The sequence below is a fragment of the Planococcus citri genome, chromosome 2 (genome assembly GCF_950023065.1).
Source record: "Planococcus citri chromosome 2, ihPlaCitr1.1, whole genome shotgun sequence".
NCBI lineage: Eukaryota > Metazoa > Arthropoda > Insecta > Hemiptera > Pseudococcidae > Planococcus > Planococcus citri.
In genome coordinates this window covers 34137054-34162516 of record NC_088678.1, presented here as the reverse complement: position 1 = coordinate 34162516, position 25463 = coordinate 34137054, and the positions used below count along the sequence as shown (strand labels likewise).

Sequence of the window (25463 nt, the reverse complement as noted above, 5' to 3'; positions counted from 1 at the left end):
CCAAGTCGAAAAGTACGCGGAATTCGACGGAATTCGATAGTTTTCATAGAAACACGAAAATCAACGTCATGTAAAAAACGGTCACTTTGAAAAATTAATTCTGGAAAAAACAATTTTCATTTCTCCTCCCTCTAACGCTTCACCCCTCCACCCCACCAAAAAAATATTACCAAATTCGGATTCTACGACCTCAAAAACATACATATCGATGTATCGAACGTTGATATGCTCAAATTTTTCATTTCTCCCCCTCCAACGCCTCACCCCCCACCTAAACGAAAAAAATATCATCAGATTCGGATTCTGCGACCTCAAAAACATACATATCGATGTATCGCACGTTGATATGCACAAATTTTTCATTTCTCCCCCCTCTGACGCCTCACCCCCCCCCACCCCACGAATTTTTTTTTTGCCAAATTCGGATTCTACGACCTCAAAAACATAAGGATCAATGACTTTTTCTTATATATATCTATACTGGGATAAAATATTGAATTACGCGCGTTTTAGGGGGTCTCCTGGCCCACAGTGCGCCCCATTTTTGACATTATTCTGAGGTGGATCGCAGGCAGTTTCAATCCGTTTTGGAGTCTCCAGCACATTTTTAGAAACTTCTGTTTTTCAAAAAATGCCACAAAATCTATCCGAATCAACTTTCGACTTACAAACTTCATTTTGATGAAATTTTGTAGAAGTTGCAAGTTTCAAAAAAATTTACCGGAGGCACCAGTAATTCCAAAAACTCGCTGAAGGCTCCAAAACGACTTAAAATCTACTTGCAGTCGACTTCCTAGCGTATTGAAATTAGTTTACATAATGAATTTTAGCTTATTCAACTGCTTTTGATAAAATTTTGTGGGAATTTCAAGTTTCAAAAATGTGCTGGAGGCTCCAGAACTGCTCAAAACGGTTTGAAATCGTTTCCAATCGATTTGGCAGGTCAAAAATAGGGTATGTCTCAAATTTCAGCTTTATAGCTCAATTCGGTAAAATTTTGATATTTTTCTCATTTTTGGCCCAAATTTGATTTTCAAAAATTCACCATAAATCGAAAACTATATTCCAACTGAACTGGTCGTGCATACAGGAAATTTGACGTAGAATAATTTTGGTCCAATCACTTTTTCTCCTCCGATCCTTCATTTCGACGATATAGCCGAAAAATTTAGATTGACAAAGGTTAATGACCTCTTGCTGGCGTAGCAGACAAGCTGCAGTGTGCAACTTTGGTTATAATATTTTCAAGTCTACGTGAATCGAGTTCACGTTTGAAATTGTAGATTTTCATTTTTAAACAATTTTCATAAAATTGAATACTTTACCCCCTCCTCATGTAAGGGTGAAATCGTCATTTTGGAAAAATCTGAACTGGTCATTCTGATAGGAAATTCAGCCAAGCACAATTTTTGTTCGAACATTTTTCGTCTTGAACCCTTCATTTTGGCGATACAGCCGAAAAACCAGTATCAGCAAAAGGTTAATGACCTGTTGCGGGGGTAGCCGGCAAGTTGCGGGGTGCAACTTTTGACGGGTTGTTTTAGAGACCAATTTGAACAAATAATGTGAAATTCAGCTTTCCTCCAATTTTTTCGAGGTTCGATTAAAAATTTTGCCAAAATGACTGGAATATTGGTGGGAACTTCATTTGAAAGGATTTTACGACATTTTTTAACGGATTTTACGACATTTTTTAAATGCAAGGAATTTCCGAGATATCTTTGGGGGCTTCAGAAAGGCTTGAAACCACCTCCTTAGGGCTCACAGTAAAGTTTGGCTTCCCAACATTGTCGAATAAAATTTTGTGAAAATTTCAACTTCTAAAAATCGGCTGAAGACTCCAGAACAGCTCAAAACTGTTCGATAAACCATTTCTGATCAATTTGGGCGATCAAAAGTAGGATATAAATACCAAGTTTCAGCTTTCTTGATCAATTCGACAAAATTTTGTGGTTTTTTTTTCATTTTTAGCCCGAATCTCATTTTTTAAAATTCACCAAAGATCAAGAAATGTATTTTGGCACCTGAAAATTTTGCTGATATTATTTGCATGCTCTTTCCATTAATATTTATCTGATTACAAAATTTCCCACCAGTTGTGGTACTTGTTTTGTGAAACTTACGATTAGCCTATTACATGAATTAATAGAATTCCATCTTCGTTTGTACTGTTTGTACCTCTTTTCGTATGAAATGCAATAAAATATGAATTTCTTTTTAAGCTCGAATTTGAACCACCCTGTATGTAGGATTGTACGTACATAAATCGTATGCATGTACATTCTTACATATAATTCTAATAACATATATTGCACACAGGTATATTTCATATCGATGAAAATAGTTCATCGAATCATTATCCGATTACAAGTTAATACTTCCAAATGACGTTATTTCCTTCATTTCTTCGATATCTGCCCATACCCAATTCATCAAAATAAGATAATTAACTTTCTATACATGGGCGAATTTCACAGTAGAAAGGTATATTTTCCACCAGCTTTGCTGAACGAGGAACCCTCCCATCTGCTGCTCTTACCATTCCACGTAGGTACTCGTACGAGTAGTCGAGTACATGCATCAGACTAAGTGCGTGTTTTTTTCCTCATTCGCCATCATAGCGAAAGGTTATAGGTTGGCTTTTCTTTTAGCACATTTTCAAAACTCATATATCGATTACGAGCTCCATTCATTATATACATAGTACAGTATAAGCTCGCTCGTTAATCCATACTCGAGACCATTATAACGTTCTGTCTACTCCATAAGTTCGGATGAAAAGGAATTTTCAAAATTCTGCATGACTTCATCATTTATTCCAAGTCCAAAAACACATTATAGGAAGAAGAAAACTTTTCACATAAATTTTGATTGTTCCGTTTCCAAAAACGTGAATAGTTTTAGGTTTAATAGAAATATAGGAAAGTTTCGACGACGTATAATAACGCCATATTTCCCATTCTTACCATCAACAACAAGAAGAGCCCAGCAAGCAGCAGCCGCGCCGCGCCACGTTGCGTGTACTTTGAATGTGTATGTGGCACGGTCGAGGTGTCGTGTGGGGTGTGTTATTTGTTAAATAGCCGCGTTTCTCTAATGTCTTCTTATCACCTCGACGTTATGCATCATACTAAACCTGAAACTTAACTCTTGAATATACCCGATGCGACAAAACACATTCAAAACTTTCCTACCCTGTCACAGCTTTCGCCTACGAGTACATGCATAAACCAACCAAAGGCAACGATGGCGAGATTTTCATCTTTCGAAACTTTTTTCCTCTTCTTTTTTCTCGGCGAAACACCCGCCTTCGGCTTTATTCGCATAAGTTACTGGGTTGGCACGATGATAAACATACAGAAGAGAAAAAAAAAACACCTTTGTGGTTGATTTTACTTCTGTTTACTACACGAGGCGTAGTTTTTTTCTCTCTCTTCGCCGAGCCCGTGTTGCTCGCAGAGATTTTGAAAAATTATTCCCATTACTCGACCGTCATATATGTGAAAAAATCGCATTAGACGAAGGTAATTTTGAAAAATTGAACGTTACAGGTTTGACTCGAGCTGTAAGAGAAGCCAGGGGAGATAGACGACTGGCAGAGAGAGAGGTTATGCATGCTTTTAATTCGTGACAATGGATGAAGGAATCGTTTTTCCTTCAACTAGAGTAATAAATTCACTTTTCTTCACTTTACGCATTTATTTCAACGTTATGAACGGTAGACATGACAAATGGGCCGGTTTATTCTGATCTTGTATCTTTTAAAGTTAATCTTATTTCTGACGCGTATGAATTGATGAATTACCGCCAGCCACACGTATCAGTAGCAATGTGCAACTCTCCCCCAGCCTGGGACTTCGTTCGCTGACTTGAATGAAAAGAGCTCTATGGGTTTCACATGCAAACCAACGTACGTATACGTACTACGATGATTTGTATCATAAAGATACCATTGGCCTTGGAATTCTCGAATATTACTCTTACTCTTACCCCTTGTTGCTTTCTCTATCTTCGTATACAAAATGTGTAGTTAATTCACCTATACAAATACTCTGCCTATCTACCTGGCAACCTGCTACAAGTATGAGTATGAATGAATGTACCTACACATATGCAAAAGTATGGAAAACTACCGCTAGATTTTCAAAATAGAATATAATACACGCCATTTATTCAACGTTTCTGATTAAATTTTACACCTAAGTTAACTTCAAGGTGACTCGAACGCTTTTTATTTTCCGCCTGACTCGAGCAGAAATTTTTCCAAGCTTGGCCTTTCATCAGACTTCCATAGCTACATGGCATCGAAGACTCGGCCAAAGGTCAGTGTACCGCGATTACTTCCTATTTTCATTTTCACAATAAATACGAGCGTAGAGAAGATACAGCAACTTGTGCATTTGGTGATTGAATGAATGAAGCTAGAAAAAAAAACGATATTTTTATCTGATTTACAGCATTCGATAACCAGTCGATCGGGTTTCTTTGATATCCGCCAACCATTTTCCTGGATTTTTCTCTTTTTCTCCCTGTCTATCTCGCTTTTTTCTTTCGCAACAATCGTTCGTTATCTGTTTTGCTTTTTTTCTCATTCCCTTCGCTTCATTCGGTGGTAGAAATAGCTTTTCACATGGATTTATTTTATATGTAAACGGGCTTGTTTTACAATGCCGAGGGGTTCTCAAAATAGGTTCGATGAATTTTATTTTTTATAAAAATTCTGGAGATTGTGAAACATTGTACCTATCTTTGCTTCAGCTTTATACCGCTCAGAGTATAATGGTTGTTTTTTTTTTCAATTAAAAAAATTAAAATGAGGTTTATTGAAATTCTGTCGTCCCTAATCACACTAGATGGAAAACTCATTCTTAAGTTGGGTTACTTGACCTCTTTAAGTAGACTACCTTTGCCAAAACATAAGTTTTTGAAAGTTTCGGCTTTCCAACTTGGTCACGGGTTATGCGCCAGGAGCCTCGTTTTTTTCACCATGATTCACCTAAAAAGCATAAGGAAACGTGTTAAGAATTTTTGAAAACAGGGTTTTGACCATTTGACCAAAATAATGACGAATTTTTTGTGATAAGGATGCCTATTTCAACTCTCTTTTTTAACCGAAATAAGTCTGAAATACTCAGGAAAAATCATGTCAGTATTTTTACAAATATTTTTAGTCATCATTCATTACCAATATGAAAAATCAGAATTCTAGGACAATCACCTGACCCATTATTCCCTACTCTCATCACTTCGAAAGTCAATTTCCCCAAATAAATTTTTTCCGGACGTTTTTTCTGACTACTGAACTCTCGAATTCGATTTCCCAAAATAAACCTTCCTCGAACGAATTATTTTTCTTGCGATCTTAGTAACAAATCAAAACTTGGAAAATTTTGACAAAAAAAGTCTTCCCCGCAGGTTTGATAAAAAATTATTTTTTGCAGTTTGTCAAACATTTCATTAAAATATAAAGTTGGAAAATTATGTAAAAAGGAGGACTTTTAAATAAATTATTACTACTACAAGAAAAAAACAATAATCTTCGTGAAATTTTGACAAAAAAAAAACGCAGGGTTAATTTTGGAAATTTTGATAAAATGGGTGTTTTTTTAAAGCTTTTACAACAAAAAGTAAAATTTTGCACAAATTTGGCAAAATAGTGAGATTTTTTGATAATTTTAATTAGAAAAAAAAACAGATTTTATTGCGACGTTTTTTCTGTAATTTTTCGTCAACAAAATGAGACTTTTTTTGGCAATTTTGACAAAAATGGTTCTTATTCCAAAAAGTACTTGACTTTTTTCACACTTTTTGCAAAAAAGTAGATCAGATTTTTCAGATTTTTCAGTATTTTCAACAAAAGTTCACTTTATGTAATTTTGACCAAAAAAAAACAACATTTTTTTAAGACAAAAAAGCCAGATTTTTTGGAAATTTGGAACAAAAAAAGTTCTTTTCTGTATAATTTTTGGCAAAAAAATACTTTTTGGCAATTTTGGTGAAAAAAGAACGAGTTACTCGTATTTTGACAATTCTGACTGCTTTTCTTGACAATTTTTATAATGGGATTTGGAGAAATTGAATTTGCGAAATTATGGTCATTCAGAAAAACGACAACTCAGAGTTTTTCCATTTTGGAAAATGTACCTACTTGGAGGAATGTCCGGAAACCAACCGTTTTTAATTTTTTCAATTAAATTTCAAGAATTCTTCATTATTTTCTCCAAAAATGCATTCAGTTAATTTCTACAGTTGTTTTTTTAGATATAAGTTATGAAGGAGGGGGGTGGAGGGGTCACTTTTGATGTAGCCTAGCAAAAAATTTCAATTTTTTATTCGTTCTTAAATTGAATATATTTTTTTTAATACTTACTTGATTGGTCTCCATTCGGAGGAGGTATCTAATTTCAACTCATTGTTTTGAACTCTGAACATCAATTTCAAGGTTGACTTTTTTCAAGACTGCAGATAAATTCCAGACTCAATGTTACCTAATTCAAATGAAAGTAATTTTCATGAAATTCACTTATGTAATTATTACTTTAAAATTACAGGAAAATGATCGAGGAGTACGAAATGTGATTGGTAGACATAGATAACAATTCCGATTTCATTTTTAAACCAGAATCCCTCCTCTCTCTCCCCTTCTTCCTCAAATTTCAATCTTTTCATAAATCAAATTCTGAAACAAACTATAAAATTTGCAGCTTGATGTGAATATTTCAAAAGTGGATTTCCCATTTTTTTTAAATCTATAACTTCAATCTTCATCATTTTTGCCATTTTGTCATAGAACTCATTTTTTTCAGCCTCCAGAGCGCTTCCAAGTTTCGAGCGTTTCGTTTTCCAAATAACCCCATGAATCAAAATTCACCTTTCTTTGGAAAGAAATTGAATTAGAAATTGAAAACAATAATAGAATCGTATTCTACAAGGTTTTTTTGTTTTGAAAGACATTTTTTCAAAATTGAATTAATTTGTATTATTTGAGTAGCAAGCCGAGACAGATTACTCATAATAAAGTCAGCAGCTTTCGCTACAAGACGATTAATGTAAAAATTGAATTATCTCGCAATAAATCCGAAGATTGGAATTCGAAAACAACAATAAAAAATAACACGATGGTCCGTGAAAAATTCAATTATTCCCTAATAATGAAAATTATCTCGATTCCTGAAGTTTTTCATCACTCCGTATTGCGAAAATTGTCAATAGAAAATCTCACCGCGCCGTAAACATAATCAATATTTTTTTAAAGTAAAAACAATGCCTCTCCCTAAGGAAATTTTCTCACCAAAAACATCTAATAAAAGACTTTCACGTAGTATGCGACGAAGGGGGAAAAAAGAGAAAACGTCAAAAAATAATATAAATCGAACGACGCGACGACGACGAAATAGGGGGAAAAAATAAAGTCAAAAATTAATACGACGCTGACATATACGAATCTCTTACCTTAAGGCATTACCCTCTTGCCGAGATGAAAAAAAAAATCTATCAAAAGCAAAAACTCCAACAACGATGTCAACTTATCAATTTCGCGAATTTCTGTTCTTATATGGAAAGCTATCGCCAAACAAGAAATCCGAAGTGAGCTCGAGCAAATCTGTAAAAATACACAGCAAACATAATCCGTCAATATTTTTCAAAAAATCTATGAAGTAGGTTAGTAGGTAATACTTTACACTACGAGTACGTATAACTGACAATGATTTTTTTTTTTTTCGTTTAAGTATTTGAAATTGTAAACAATTCTGCGAGATTTTATACTGGTACAATTGGGGTAATTGTTTATTCTCGGACTTTTTATCCGAGATTTACAATTCATATTTCAGAAAGTTTCAAAGTAGAGCCGAAAAAAAAAAGGTTTAAATTCTCGAATATGTTTTAAAAAACGTATCCTGAAGGGAATAAGGCTGGTAGGGGGAGGGGGGAGTCGCAATAAACGAAAATTCGTTTTCGTAAAACTCCCTATTCAATTAAACTTTTGAAAATTAAAAAAATAATAATAATAATGATAAATAAAAAATATATAAAAAAAGGAAGAAGGTTACAAGATGAATTTCAGTTATTAGTATGCTGAAAGAATTTTAAAATATCTGATATTATTCAGATTAGTTTCTTTCTATTTAAATTTTAAACAGATTTTTTTTCTCAATCTTCGTCATAGGGTATTATTCTTGGCGGATAATCTCGTTCATTGAATTTGAATAAATTTATTTAATAGAAAAACTTTTACTTATGTAAAATTTCGCCACAGAAAATTAATTAATAATCTTAATCAGAAAATTATTTACTGGTTAGGTAGGGAAACCGCATTTACCCGCAGGAAAACACTCTCTTCTCCTCTACCGCTTTTGCTTTCAACAAGATCGTAGCTAAAATATGTAGTACCTAAATTCTTCGTCGTGTCAATAGAAAACCCTACAGTAAGAGGTTACCGAAGCGAAAACAGTTTATTTGAAAATTTATCCAATAGTTACAAATGATTTTCAAAAAAGGGCTTCTTTCTCTTTCCTCCTTTTTCATACCATTCCCTGTGCTTGGTTCGACCATCAATTCGCCAACAGCTCGATGAGATAAGAACCGTCTCGGCGACATATTGCCAATCTAACCTGCTCAAGCAAAAAAACGACCGCGTGGTTTTGTATTTGAAAACGTTTCTAATGCTGCATAAATTTGTTTCATTTTTTTTTTTTTTTTGTCACAATTCACCCTTAGATGATTTTTCCAGAGGGGCAAAAGTTAATATCTTGACTAAAGATGAGGGTTGGGGATTCGAATAATTGTTAATGATTAGGTACGTCAAAAAAATATGTTCGTTTTTTGTATACCCAACGTAACAAAAAGGCCCTAGGCAGATAAGTATGGTCGAGCGGCACCAGAAACTTTCGGAGGTGAAACTTATGTGATGTATAGGTACCCCCCAAGATGGGTATTTTCCTCAAGTTTTGGACCTCAACTCTAAGTGGTTCTTGAGTATTTCCTCAAAAATCTAAAATCGTTTTTAATTCTTTGCTCAGGATTGACTCGGGTCAATTTTTTTCAAACTTGAACCAAAGTGTACGTATGCATAAGGGCTTTTCCCAAAAAAAAATCAACAGCCCCCTACTCCCACTTTTCCCCTTCAAAATTTCGATTAAATTTTTTGGGACCCCCTTACCCCCCCCCCCAAGGCCTTTTGACACACTTTTTGAAAAATATTTTTTAGATGCAGTATTGATCCTAGAACAACATATAACTTACCCAAAATTATACCTCGAGTGCGCCATAGTCAAATTCGAACAAAATCAACACCCCTTCACCTGTGTAATAAGATGAATAGGGTACCTACGCCCTACGCCACATGCTATTAAAGTAATTTCTGGAGTATTGTTTGTAATGTTGTAATTTTTCAATAAAAATGTTTTTTAGAGTCGTTATTCACAAATTCCGATTTAGGGGCAGCGAAGCACCCCCTCCCCCAAATTTGGACGAAACTTTCAAAAAGAAACCTGGGGCATGTGACATATCGAGTTATATGTTTTTGGTAACGCTGAATACGAATATGCCGTCAGATTTCAGATTGGACCCCACCCACGGCCCCCAACACCTCCCCAAATGAGGTAAAAATTCAAAAATGGGGTTTGTTCGTGCGATACATGAAATAGTATGTTTTTGGTGACGCTGAAACCGAATATGACGTCAGATTTTTGATTGTCGCAGTTTCAGTTTTATTGAACTCGAAAAAAGTCAATGTTTCATTTCCTCGTTCAAAATTCATTCCTCTAAATTTCAGATGGAATTGCTATAGAAAAAATCATGTTTCTGTTTTTCAAAATTGGTGGAAAAATTTACAATTTTCGGGCATTTGTACCTACCTAATTAGTAATTAAATACGTTGATGGAATTTTTCATTTTTTAAAAATCTGTTTACTTTTCTTCACTTTTCTATACGTTTTATAGTCCCATTGGCTTTATTTCAAAATTAAAATGATTTTCGTTTTACTCTTTTTTATCACTTCCAACAAACTCGCCTTTCTCTTCACCCCTCTCATTCCCTTCTTTGAAAAACCTTAAGGATGTATATTTTTCTCGATGAATATTTTCCTCGAAGCATTTATTGATAATTTAATGGATACTCTACGGTTCAATTTAAAAACGGTTATCTTTAATCAACCAAAGTACCCGCCAGATATTTTGCAAAAAAAAAAATCTCAAACTGAATGCATAACCTTCACCCAAATTCAAGCCGAATTATTTGCGGCCACTTATTCGCACTTTCGCGGTTATAAAAAAGTATAAAATATTCCGCTGGAAGTTGAAAAATTCCATTCGGATTTTCAAATGGATTCCGAAGTCACTCGAAGGAGGAAAAATACGAAAAAATGTTGAAACATTTGAGAAACAATTTCAAATTTTTCAGTCGAAATTTTTTTTCGGTGTGCGAATATTTTTCTCCTTACAAACGTATCTACGTTTTACGTTTGAAAAATATCAAAGATAGATACTTCCAGCCCAGTCAAAGGATTAAAAAAATTCCCTGCGGCTTGAATCATACAAATATATACCCATAAAGTGAAAAAATTCCGTGAACGGAGATATCTATCGTCGAATAGTTTAAACGTTCTCATTTTACTGTGGATTGTGCGAAGATGAACACGTTCGAGTGATTATATTAATGAAAAATTATGTCACAGTGAAATTCTGCGCGACAATTTAAACTCGCAGTTAATCATTAGTCGACGTTTTCTGTACTTACACGAACGAGATGATTAACTCATTTCGACGTAGGTAGATCTACTCGTAGAAACGCGATTTCAGCCATTTCACCGACAGAAAATAGGTAGGTAACTCATTCGTGAGAAAATCTGAATCATATTCGAAACAAGGCAAATCTAATGCAAAATTAATTACGTTATATTTTAAAGCTGATTATAACCTTTTAGCAGTTTGATATCAAAGCTTTGTGCTTTCGATAATGAGGAGCTTTTTTCCCCCAACGTATATATATCTAGCTCTTTTCAAGGTTACATAGAGACAACTCAGACAACTGCATTTGGCAACGAGAAAACACAACACCTAATCAAGAAATACGAAACCTTTCAAGAGGTCGATTTGATGATGATGATAATGAACCACACGTAGGTATCTAAAACGTGATTTGAACTGTTTAAAAAAAAGATCACCTCGAGTTCGAATAAATGAAGTAGGTACCTACTCGTATTTTGAAACAGTATAACAAAATAAAACACTTTCGGGTCACCCCGTGAAAACTTTCGAATGTACAAAAACCTCGCCAATTATTTGGTAAACGATATAGACAGATACTTGCTGCGAATACCAGACCTTGCACTGCAGTAAACGATGAACCGCCAATCGCCTCATTTTAGGATATGTTTTATTAATAGTCTAAAAATGGACGTCCTATGTACCTAGGATGCGAGCTGGAAAATACGTGATCGAATAATACGTGAGCTCGAAAATAACCATCGAATAAGATAAAAGCGAGTTAAAGAATTTCCAGCCCATACTCCGGCTGCTTTTTATATTCAACAATAGAAACGATTCCTCCTTCGGCGTTTCGAAAACGTGGACATTACTGACATTTTTCGCATTCCGTTTTGTGAAAACGATTACGTATATAGTGTCCGTTTTTTCCACCGAAAAGATTTTCCCATTTGATATTAACAATAGAAAAATCAACCTTTGGAAAATTGTTCTTTAATTCAAATAAATACTCTTTGTATTTAATGGTACGCCCAGTTAAAAAAAATATATATATAGCACGTTTTAGGTCGTAATGACATTTACGTTGAACTTTAAAGTGTAGAAAAGGAATTGCGGTATTGGATTTTTCTAGCTTCCAAGTGTGCTGATCGTTTCTCCTCATGCTTCTTCTTTTTGTCCTCTCCTATTCTCTGTTTAATATCTTTTATATAAACTTAAACCCAAGTGGACCGAATTTGATAAAAAGAGTAAAAAAATGTCAAAGAAGTTCAGCCTTTCTGTTCGCTTCTTTACCTACCTACTACCTTCCTATATAGTAATAAAGTGCGGTTCAAAGAACTGTTTGAAAAAGCTTTACACCAGCCGAGCCGTCGTGTTTTGTTGATTCGTCGTTTCGAAACGATAAGTTCCTTCTCCTCGTACCTATACTTTTTCGCTTATATTTTTATAATTAATTTTCTAGCAGAATGTACAGTGTTAATATTTTAATAAAAAGATTTTTCCCCTTTTTTTTTCTTTCCTTAATATCTACTTTCTTCTCTCCTCCTTTTGGCACCTTTTTTCAATCCTTTCCTTATTCCTTCTTCACGGTTTCTCGTTTCTCGCTTCGTTGGAATTATTTACGAAAATTTTTACACGATGGATACTTACCTACACGCCTTGCTAACCTAAAAATATGTACCCGCAGGCCGCATAATGATTTCAATACTTGACGAATTACCGACATTAAATTATAATCAGTTTTCTTTAATTAAGAAATATTATTTTTAAGAGAAATACTTACCTGCGTGGATAATGAATCAATTTTGAATGAAAAAGAAATACGGTAAGACGTAGGGGGGGGGGTGCATTTTATTTTGGTTGAACAACACAAAATAGCTAGAGAACTGGTGAAGAGGTTGTGCCTCAAAGAAACACATTTAGAGCACGTCTACTGAATTAAACTATACCTACATACATTTTGAACGATTTAGTTGAGAAATGTGTTCAACCTAGCAGAAGACTTCCAGATTTAAACAGTGTTATATTGAAAGAGCACGATTAGTTCTTTTTAAAAATGCATATGATAGCCCTACTTAAGGGTTTAAAATTTGAAAAATCACTTCTAAAAAAATACCAAAAAATGTAGTTGCCTAAAAAAAACCAACTAAAATTTATAGGAACTGTAGCAAGTAAATTTCGTGAAATTTTTATTTCTTCCCCTATTTTTGTTTTCCAAAAATTCCCCATAAATCGAAAATGCGTTTTATCGCATCTGAAATTTTGGCTGGTTATGTACATATTTTTGCCTGCTTTTTTGATTTAGCTTTGTCCCGGTTCAAAAAAGAATTTCTGCTGGCTGAGATACCTTCTTTGTCCGTGTAACTCCATGTTCATTTGCTATAATTTTTTTTTAAATCTTTGTATTTCAGCACTAAGAACACGAACAAGTTACATTTTTGATTTCGTTCAATAATCTGCTCATTGGAAAATTGAAACTTTCATGTCATTTTTTTATGAAAAACCAAAATATGTAGAAATATTTTAAATCGATTTTATTAAAAATCAATTTGAGTTGAATTCAACCCTCCCTGCCTAATTTGGAAATTGAAAGGATAGCTATGTACCTTTAGCAAAATTTCATATTTCTGACCAAATTTTTTAATCAACTTTTTGAAACAAACAAAAAAAGGTTCGTTTGCAAAATAGGATATCATCAAAGTTGAAGCTGTTACAAAGCAACTACATTTTTAAAAAAAGAAAGAAACATCCCTTCAGTTCATCTAAATTTTTGAAAGTTGAAATTTGTTGATTTTGAAAGTGAATTCATACGAAAATTTCAGAGACAAGCAAAAAATGATATTTTGAGAAATTGCATACTTTTGCCGTTGAAAGAGTTATATGTACAGGGTGTCCGGGGAGGGGTGGTACAAACTTCAGATTCGGGTTAGAATTAAAAAAACGTAAGATGACAAGTTGCCTATTTTGAAAATTGAAGGGGCAAAATACGTTTCCAAAATCCAAGAACCGAAATATGTACAATTTTGGCCATGGAGGTGGGTGGTACTTTGAAAAATGAACAAAATGAACTATTATGACTTCATTTGCCTAACTTGCAAATTGAAGGGGCTACAAATGATTTTTAATTTCAAAAAGTCGCGATGAAAAAAAATAGATACGGAAATGAATACTTCGTCAACAAATGAACAAATTTTGTTATGGTCATTTTTTTTCTTGCTCTAAAATTTAAAAAGTTTTTGAAGCTGAACAAGTTTTGATTTGCTAAAAATTTTATTAAAATTTACAAGTTTCGAACTTGAAAATTTTTTTAAATTTCAGAGTAAGAAAAAAAAATGTTCATAACAAAATTTGTTCATTTTTTGACGAAGTATTAATTTCCGCATCTATTTTTTTCATCGTGATTTTTTGAAATTAAAAATCGTTTTGTAGCCCCTTCAATTTGCAAGTTTGGCAAATGAAGTCATAATAGGTCATTTTGTTCATTTTTCAAAGTACCACCGACCTCCATGGTCAAAATGTATTTCGGTTCTTGGATTTTGGAAACGTATTTTGTCCCTTCAATTTTCAAAATAGACCACACCTTCACATAACCTTTTTTCTTAGTCGTGCCCCTACCCAGCTGTACTCAAATATGAAGTTTGTACCACCACCACTTCTCAGACATCCTGTAGGGGTGATAAATTGCAAAAATTTGGAGTTGCCTTGAAAAATGCAGGTCTAGAAGTTCATAAAACTTTTTCAGAATGCCACTACATAAGTTTAAATATACATGTAGTTGCAAACAAGTGATGATGGAAGAATTCTAAAAAATTGTTTGTTAAATCAAGATCGTTTTTGTTCTTAAGTTTTGTAGATAAGTAATTTTTGATGTTTTCATTTTATAGTATTTTTGTGTGAATTTTTCTCCAGAATAATAAATTTTTGAAATTTACATTCTTTTTGGCACTGCGCAAATTCCATTTAAGCTACACGACAGACATTTGGAGCTGTACAAAGTGTGCGCAGCTACACGTTAGCATTGAGGGGTTCCGTGGAAAATGGGCTTTATTTAATTTTTTTTACTAATTTTTACAAATGTTCAAATAGACTTGAAATTTTTTTTCTATGTATAAGCAAACATTTTCCAATTCGTTATCTGGTCACAATTTTTGATCAAAACTGTAGATACATACACATGCTTAAACTCTCTCCCCTCTCTACAATTTTAAAATAGGTAATAAATAATTTACCTAATTTAAAAAATAAAACAAAATTTCAACCTCAAACCATACATTTGAAGGCAACTTCAGCCTCTAAAAATGTGATTGAATAAAAAAAAAAGGAAAAAAAAACGAACAGCATAAACAAATCAAAATGACCAGACCGATTTCGCCAACCGAACGATATTATTCATATCTGTCCTTCATCTGGTATTCCTATTTCCTCTGCATTAAGCGTCAAAAGAATCTTTGATTAAATTGTTCGAAAATTTCCAGTTTCCGGTCACACATATGAAAAACGCCGATGAACGGAGTAATCTGCGAACGAAAACGTGACGTGTGTTGATTTGATTTCGAAAATAGTTGCACGGTAAGAAAACGACAACGCGGACGACGTCGTCGACCGTCGACGACGCATCGTATTAAGGGTGAATACTCGTACATCGAGGTGGGATATTTATTAGGGTTTAACTTCGTCACCAGAACCCCCTTCAATGACAAAATATTCCGTCGCGTTGTCGACGATGTGCTTCGAAGGGTTACGTGCAATCGGTAATAAAAATCTCGAAAGAATATTCCAACTGTATACGTAAGAACCAAATAGTGAAGAAAAAAAACCAGCTGAATGATTCACATACATTTTCAGTTTCTAAAACATTCTCTGTGTTCTGATTAATTTACCTTTCCTTCGTTACCTTCGATAGACTTCTTTTCTCACACAAACGTGTAAAATATCGCATAATTTTTTTTTTCAAAGGGGTAAATCCACATCACTGCTCATATAAGGTAGGTATAAGCTATGCAACTTTTCAAACACGTGTGCACAATTATTAAACAGCAGCCGCCTCTTACGAAGGAGAAATTCTTCACACATACGAGCCCACACGTTGATGGTATAAGCATCCGTGTACAACAAATAGCGTAAATATTTTTCGAAGGTTCAACCTTCCTCTTGCTTGAAACCAAGTCGCAATTTTATATGTTTAAACTGAACTTCAAACATGAAAAATGACTCCCTACATTCATTCCAGATCTAGAGGTACCTTCGCAATTTCTGTACACGCCGCTAGAATAAATCGCTTAACTAACTCTTCGGTAAGAGCGATTTTTTCCCTTGAACTTGCTACGAAAATTCCATCAGTTTGGACTGATTTAAAATATATAATGGTTTGCCAATTTTCGACATACCTACATCGTTTAGTAGGTAGCAAGGTACCCAACACTTTATACACGTGAATACGATAAATTGTACCAGATAATTTTTAATTGAGTATTTTTCAAAGACGTCCATCATTATTGGTGAATTCCTTCGTGGGTATAAGTATGCCAAAAGTAGGAATACTTAAACCTCGGGAATTTGAAAATAGACAGACGTCATCATCGTTAAATTTTGACAAATAACTTAAATCGATCTCAAAGTCCAAACTATTGTGAAGATATACAATTACATAGAATTATTGTGTTACATACAAAAAGGTAAAAGCAATAGAGTACGACACGTGTTCTCATTTTGTATGGGTATAGTTAGCGTTAACATTACGTCATTGAAAGCTATTTATTATAGATGATTTGCCTAATTATTTTGTTGTTTTCGTTACAGGAGAACCAAAAATAGGCGACACACCACCAGATGCAAATTCTCACAGTACAAATAGTAATTCCAGTATATCACCTTATTTTGATCTCAATGTAGTCAGAAATGTTACCACTATTGTCGGTCAGAGTGCATTTTTACACTGTCGTGTGTATCAATTAGGAGATAAATCGGTGAGTATTAATGTCACACATTTTTAGTTCGTTTTCATGCTCATTTTTTAGGTGTGAGATTAACATATGTAGATATTATACAGGGTGGATCGCGGGGGAGGGAATGTTGATCAAATACAGTGCGGAGACCTTATAATTTTTAGTTGAAAGTCACTCAGAAAAATGTCTTCAGCTCCGGACGTATCCTAGAACAAGAAAAATGTATGTCCTCAGAGAGAAAGCATTTTCGAAAATTTTTTTGTTTTTTCGCTCCAGCCCCTGCCAAACTTGTTTTGGGGAATATGGCACAAAAATTTTTGTTCCTCAAAATTTTCAGATTAGATAAATAATTACACCAAAACATCGAAACTTCGAAAGATATCATTTCTGAAACTGGGGAAATATTTTGAAACGCAGTGGGGCCTACTTTTTTAAGCATTATGACCAATTCTAAAAAATTGAAAAAGGTATCTTAAATTAAAACCTAGCTATTCAACGTTTCAGGTTTTTTTTGGCAGAGGGATTGACAATCGCCAAAAAATTGGCACCACTGCTGCATTCCAAAACACTTCCCCAGTTTCAGAAATTATATTTTTCGTTGTTCTGGTACCTATAATTAATGCGAGATTTTTCAAAAAAAAATATTTTCACAACACAAATTTCATTTAAAAAAAAAAAAAAAAAAAAAAAAAAAACAGTCTGCAAATTTTCAGCCACCAGTTTACTTTGAAAGTGGTCTTGGATTTAGCTCCATTGTTTTTTGTTACCTGCTCGCGTAATTTTAAAGATCAATCAAAAAAGCTCGATTCTTCTTCTCACAGGATCACTATTCACTTTTGGCAGTTCCTATTTTTAGCCCATAGAAAAGTGAATATTTGTAAAACACAACAGAAATAAATGTCAGTTCCAAAAAAATTTGGTTTGAATGTAAATAAATACCTGAGAGTACAGTTGGTGATTTAATAGAAGATACAAAAATGAAAACAGAGTAGCTTCTATCCCACAAACAGCAGACTGAAAGTTCTAAGCGTATAATCATCTGAAAAATCAAAAAAAATCCAAAATTAAGTGCTCCAAAGTTGATAATGGAAGTTAAGTCAATCAAGTGATTTCAAAACAAATTTCGCCAACAACTGTTCGAAGAACCTTACATAATTATGGATGCAACAGTAGAATAGCACAAAGAAAACCATTTATAAATGATAAGAATTGAAAAGTACGAGTACATAAATTTTGCAAAGGATTACAGTCAACCAACCCAAAGATTACTGGAACTATGTTATATTTTGTGATGAAAGTAAATAGGCTACAATGTATTTGGATTAGATGGTCGTTAGATTGTATGGAGAAGACCAAATGAACTGAACCCAATAAACTTACAACCAACTGTAAAGCATGGTGTGTGTGTGTCATGGTATGGGGCTGTATTACAACTTCTGGAGTAGGGGAATTAGTCTTCATCAAAGGAAATATGAATAGCCAGCAATATCTTTGTATACTTCAAGGTCATCTCATCTCATTGATATTACACTAAATGGATACACAGCATGTAGAGAGGCGGGTGGGAAATTCAGTGATCACGAAGTACAGAGGGGAAAGAAGATGGTTACTTACTGAAGTGCATCCGTTTGGCGCAAGTGATGCCCATCGAAACATTTTGCAAGGGGGAAGAGGCGATTAACTTCAAATTTACCCGGACCTACACGGCCACCAAATTTGAATTCAAAATCAACCAATTAGATGCCATGTGCTGAAAAAAAATCGCAACAATAACCGTTGTTGCTGTTTGACACGGGGTAAGTGGACCCACTGGGTATCCATTTAGTGTAATATCGATGTCTCCTCTCCACTGCACAGAAATATGGAATCAAACGAACGTTTAAATTCTATCAAGATAATGATCCTAAGCATAAATCCAGACTAGTTCAAGCATGGGTACTCTACAAGGTCCCAAAAATTCTCAACCCCCCCCCCCCACCTAATCGCTAGATTTGAAGCTGATCGAGAATGTTTGGGATGAATTAGACCAAAAAATATGTTCATTGCCGATTTCCTCAGTTTCAGAGTTGAAAAAATGATTAAAAGAAGATGAGAAGCTCTGTCTCCAAATTATTTTTAAAAAGTAATCTCAAATATGCCAAAAAGGTTGAATGCGACATGAAATTGAATGGTTATGCCGTAAAATATTAAATATTATTTTAAACTGAATTGTTAATTTTTTTCTTTTTTTTAAATCCTAGAGATGTATTATTTGTTTTGTTTTTATTTGTTTATTTATTAAAACCGAATATTTTTAGAACCCCTATTTTTGACTTGTTTTACAAATATTCATTTTTCTATGGGTTAAAAATACGAACAGCCAAAAGTGAATAGTGATTCTAAGAGAAGAAGAATTGAGCTTTAAGAATCACTAATTACTTTTGATCGATGTTAATAATTACGCGGACACTTAACGAAAAACAATTAAGCTAAAGCTAAACTGAATATTTTTGGCACCAACTGTATTCACAAGAAAAATGTAAAAAAAAAAAAAAAAAACCACCAGTCACGTTCCTCAAAGCATAAGAAATAAGATCCAAATTAAAACAACCCTGAAATTTTCAACGATGGAAAGAAAATACAGTCCAATTACCATCATTCTGCCTCCACCGAAACAAGCTTGAATCTCATGTAGCCTACCTCTCGACTGAATTTCATCAAATCAGGTCAACCAAAGATTTACCTCTCGTGAAAAAATATTCCTTAATATAAATTTTCATCGGTCAAATTACGTCTAAGAAATTTTTCTCATCTGTGGAGAAACCTTGACTAGACGAAAATTTGTCCACTCTTGGAATCACCGCCAGTCACTTTCATAAAACCGCACGCTCGTCAAACTTTCAAAGGCGTATCCTTGGGCAGGAAAAATTTCCGGATGAAATTTTCATCTAACGGTATTATAAAAGCAAATTTCCTTTCGGTGAAATATACGGTCTTGAAAAACGTCTACATTAGGTAGATATTTCCCCCAAACCTTTGAGAAGCTATAGTCTCGAGAGAACATCTGGTCGTGGCTCGTTTTTTTTCCTAACGATAGCCTTTTATCATTTTGTAAAAAGTAAATTCATCCTAGTGCTTTTCCATTTTGGGAAAATCCCACTTTATTATGTTTCTATTCGGATAACCGAGTAAATTATTTTCCATTAAGGTTGCGAACCCGTGTTACATGAGTATAGGTAGGTATGCGTCAGTATGTGGGTATTTTTTTTTTTTTTTTTTTACCTTTTTGGCGATGGAAAATTTACATGTGTAGTGGAGTACGTATTTTTGCGCATGCTTTTATCTGCATAATTACATTTGTTTGGTGCATGAAATAAAATGTAATGTGTACGAGAGAATTATTAAATATACAATAGGTTTTAAAACGTGGTATTTGAGTACTTGAAAGCGTTGAAAATTTAATCTTTATTCGTCGTTATGAGAGAATTGGAAAATGAAAAGTACTCTGCAATGTTGATATGTACCTAATATTTGAACGCATCGAATTCAATTGCAATTTCGCAGTTTAAAAATTCATGTTGAAGCTCAGAACTAATGTGCGAATACGTCCATCAATATTTACCGGGCATTTCATAATTGACATCATTATTTAATCATTAATGTAAACTACGATACCTTAACCATAATTTGAAAAAAAAAAATAGTCAATTGTCAAATTTATACTTGAGATGAAAAGATAAACGAAAATAAGCGCATATTATAAATTTCATCAGAAGCTTTATACAGAAGAATGAGAACAAGAAACAATACACATTTTTTGAAAAAAGATATCTTACACACTTGGTTTCACTTGTTTGAATATCTCTGTTGGTAAAAATTACATTATATTCATGAACTTGAAACTTACTCTGTATTAGAGTGAGCTAATAATATGTGCCGGTGCAAGAATCACGAAGTGAACCAATTACGAATATTTTTTTGAGCAGGTTACCTATCTCGAGTAGTATATTACACGATAACGAGAAATGGAAAATAGCTCGGTATAACTTCGCATTAATATACGAGTATATCGCAATTTTCCAAACTGTTGGAAATCCGTAGCAATTTTTTCGCTCGCCGTTTTCTCCTATAATTTGAACAACTCGCCGGATTTCAGTGGTCATAAATGTTGAATCATTTACCTTTTATTGATGTGAATATAAATTTTCGCCTAAAAACGGAAATCTAGTCGATAAATTTTGTAATTGTGATGGTTTTTGGAATTTTTATTCATTTAAAGTTTAATCTACGTAGTTGCGATTTGGTAGATAGGTAGAGGTACTAGGTAGTGAATAAATTGAAAGCTGATGTTGCATGGTACTAACGTACATAGGGTATTTTTTCACATTTAAAAGCTTCTACGTACATAATGTACTTAGAAGTTGAAATCAATTTTTTAAAAATAAATAATCACATAAACTTAGTATCAGTCTCCCACCCACACCCCCTCCATATACACCCAAACATTATACTGAACACACAATAGAGGCTTTCAACTCCGGGATCTTCGAATGAAATTAAACTTGATAGGATGAAAGAAAACTTTAATAACCGCATCCTACCGTTTTCATCAGCTAAATGTTGATTTTTGAAAAATTTTAGAAATTACGTTGATGTCCAATGCAGACGCAGCTAAATTGCTAGTTTCTAACAAAAACCTCAAAAATTTATTAAAAATCAAAAAATTAACTTCAGAGGTTGAAAACTGGAAAATAGTGATCTTCTGAGGTCTTCTTTCATCCTGCTCAAGTTTTGAATACTTTGCAAGAATATCAAATACCGATCTAAATCTACCAGGAGAGGGGAGGTTAGTACTAGATAATTGGAAAAGAACTGAAAAACTTCATTTCGTATACCTACCTATTGATCAATTTTCCCGGACGACTCAGAAATCAATTTCAAGCAACCGATCTGTGGTTATACTGAGGAAGCTCTTGAGCAGGTCATACTGGAGCCTCCAGCGTGATTTTCCATTTACTTATCCAAAATTTCAAATTCTTTCAGAAGATGTGAAATTACTTCATGGTCCTAAAAATCGAGTTGTGGCTCATTTTTTACCTGTTCAATAATAAATTCATTCTCATTTGAGCCGAAATTTCCAGCCAGATACCTCAAGTTTGTTTTTTGGATCAGCATATTACTCGTATTATTATTTATTAGGGTGGATGGCAAAAAAAAGAAGTCCGCGAATTCTAAAATTCCAACCAAATTCAGCCAATACCTTCATTTTGAACTGAAAGTTATCCAAAAAAAAATTAGCTCTGGAAGAGGCCCTGTATGGGAGATTTGGGCATCCAAAGAGGAAGAATTTTCAAAAAAATCGTAGTTTTTTCCCTCCTTTCGCGACATAACCTGTTTTGAGAAAAATGCTCCAGTCTCAAGTAAAATGCTATTTTCGTCAAAATCCCAGACCACTTTTAGGATTCTACTGAGCGGTTGAAAATTTGCAAATCGGTTATTTTTAGATAAGTAATTATTCTTGTTTTGAAAATTTTTTCTTGGCAAATATTTCGCCTTAATTGAGCCAAAATATTGAGAAGTTTCATTCCTAAAATTGGGTAAATATTTTGGAATGCAGTAGTACCAATTTTTTGATGGCTTTATTGTCAATTTCAAAAAATCAAAAAAAAAATTGCCAAAAACTAATCGAATTTCGGTTTTTTTAAATTAGCAACAATAACCACAAAATTACTTTCAGAAGTTATTTTCATCATTCTTACTGAATAAACATATTTTTTCTTTCAAGAAAAGCATAAATTGCAGAAATGATCAATTTTGATTTTGAATTTTGAAAAATTCGTCAAGAATCCAGATATTAAGCAGCTGAAATTCCGGTTACCAGAGTTTCAGATGCTTTTTCAAAAAATTGCCGTATCGTTCAAATCGGCGACTGGAACTTTTATAGTTCCTCATAGATAGGTACGAGATGTCAATTCTTATTAAGTAATTTGAGAATGCTGAGTGTAAAATCCCATCCATTTGTTGAAAGCACATTTTTTTTCAAAATTATTAGGATAGAGACACTAAGGCATCATACCCCAAAAAATAAGTGAACATTCCAATTCATTAAGTACCTATTCTCAAAATATAAATTTTTGACTAATGATCTAATTTTAGAACCCATTTTTTTGATAAAATACTCCAGAATCTCAAAATCTGATTTCTTGCCCAAATTTTCGATCCAACTACCAAACAGAAAAAAACTGACCCAAGTCTATATTACTTTTTTTCGTTTTATTACCCCCCCCCCCCTAATTTATAACATGATAGAGAATTGGTTTTCGAATTTAAAACTTTAAAAAAAAATTTTTGGGGGGGTGTTTGTAATTACTTGATTATTGCACCCGTCGTGTGAGATTTAAATCGAGTTGGTAAGGTCAAATTTTTTAATTAGGTCTAAGAATTTTTTAATTTCGGAAGGGTCGTCTGGTATGAATAAGGATCTTTCATCTGTTTGTAGGGATAGTCTGGGCTGATGTAAGGAGGGACAGTGAAATAGTACGTGTTGGACAGATACAAGTTCTGACAGGCAGAACTGGCATGTGGGTTTTGGGGCCTTTTCATAAAGGTGATTGTGGGTGATTTTTGTGTGGCCAATTCTCAATCTGGTTATAATGATTTCTTCAAGTCTATTTAGCTGAGATAGGTTTTTCTAAGGCTGAGTAGTTTTTTTGTGGTGAAAGAGCTTGTTTGATGTTTGGAGGGACCAAAAGTTTTGCCATTTCTTAAGTGTGTTTTGGGTGAAGATAGATTTAAGGTCGTCAGCTGTGATAAATGTGAGAGGAGAAAGAGCAGTGGCAGATTTTGCATATTTATCTACAATTTCATTTCCTGTGATTACAACATGGCTGGGTACATGAAGATCATTCAACATTGTGATGAAATTAGAAATGGGTCCTTCTATATGATCAAAATGTTGGGGGTTGGGTGGGTTAGTTTTGGAGTGGATGGGAAGGGTTGGTGGATGCATTTGAGATGAATTTGTTTGTTATGGGAGTTCTTCTAAAATCTGGGGGTAATTCTGCTGCTCCACAATAAATGCTATCTATTCGAGAGGGATAGAGGGCTCCTATACAGATCCTTAGGGGGGTAGAGAAAGGATCCAACTTTTTTTACTGAGCCTGTTACTTATAATTATGATTTTTTTTTCAATTTGCAAAAAACTTCAAACAGGAAATTTGGATTAATTCAAGGATTACATTTTCCTTTGAATATCATAGGTATCATTATTCGTGTAAATTAAAAATAATATTCGATACCTATTACATGAATTATTAATAGTCTAAAGTAGGTACACGATTCCTTTTTCAAGAACTTTCTTTTGATCATCCCACAACTATCGGTTTCCCATTGAAAACCCCACACAGCCCAAATAATCTCTTATCGAATTTCAAGTTCAGTGACTTGTCGCATTTACGCTACTCGTCTCCGACTCCATCTTGCATTCAAATCACCCATATCCCATCCCATGCGTACGACGTATAAGTTCTGTCTGTGCAAAGCGTTTCATCGAAATTAACCTTTTTGAAAATCTGTACAGGCGGCTCGCGTCAGATGTAATTTTTTACACTGGTTGTGAAGCGAAATCGGAAAACATTTCAAAAACAGATATTCGTGAAAGGATTGCCTTCTGACGTTTTGATAAAGTTTATAACGCGTCTCGCATGAACCGAACCCATTAGGTATATTATTTTTAGGCTGTCTCTTATTACGGTAGCTATAGAAAAACGTGCCAACATGCAGTGATATCGGTCGTATTTGAGAAAAGCGTGCGAAAATTCCTACTATTTGTCATAAATCACCGACTAGAAAGTTAGCAAAAGGAAATAGATTCGCGTATGTTTTCTTCACTATTCCGCGTAGTGTCTGATTGATTAATGATTTCAAATCTTATTCCAAAACTAAGCTTCGTATGTTTGCAAAATGATCCTACTCTGTTTCATTTTACTTCTTTCACGCATATTTCGCACGTTCTCATTCTTTATTTAGAAGGCTTTCTCTGTATCGTATGTACATATATACTCGTACACTCGTAGTAGGCCTCTACACATGTGTGTAGTATAGGTATACATAGTATACGATACCATACTATACCGCATACACTACATATGGTGTATGCGGCGCTATATTACCTACCATCAAAATCACTATACAAACTTTGGTCCTTTGGTTAGACTCGTATGTACTACGAGTACTGGGTTAACTGTATACGAGCTCTTTTATACACCTCTATGAAAACGAGTACGACGACGACGACGACCACGCGAACAATCGGTGAACGAAAACAAGCGTATAAAAATTTACTACACGAGGTTTTTTTTCGCTATATTGTACCTACGTCCAACTCTAGTGTAGTGTACAGAAAAAAAAAAAAAAACGATAGGTACATGCGGAAAAATAACGCAGAATAAATACACCAAGATGTGTTGTTCTATTCGCATATTTACCCGTTTATTTTTTACCATGTACTCGTATTTCCGCTGTAAGTTTTAAATTAGCGAATATGCTATACGAAAGCGAGCAGCTAGTGAACACAACGACCAGGCTTATTTAAATGAAACACTATAATTTGGACTGTGATTTACTATTGGAATTTTTTTACCTCTATTTAACAAACAAGTAGTATATGTAGTTTAATCTTGGGATTTTTTTTTTAATTGAAAATACACTCTCCAGCGAATGAGAGGGAACGGCAGGGGGAGGAGGAGGTAGCGGATACCACGAGATAAATTTAAGAACACTGCACCAAAGCCACGGCGATTTTTCTTTTTAACGTTGTTTTCTCTCTCTCTG

General features: G+C 34.0%; 1 protein-coding gene across 2 annotated transcripts in view; it reads left to right on the top strand.

Moving 5' to 3' along the window:
- LOC135835524 (zwei Ig domain protein zig-8-like) overlaps positions 1–25463 on the top strand; it is a 415219-nt gene that overhangs the window by 336745 nt on the left and 53011 nt on the right. For both annotated transcript variants that reach the window (XM_065349790.1, XM_065349789.1), the window contains exon 3: positions 16507–16673. In XM_065349790.1, the coding sequence (XP_065205862.1) occupies positions 16507–16673 (167 nt within the window). The remainder of the gene's footprint in view (positions 1–16506; positions 16674–25463) is intronic.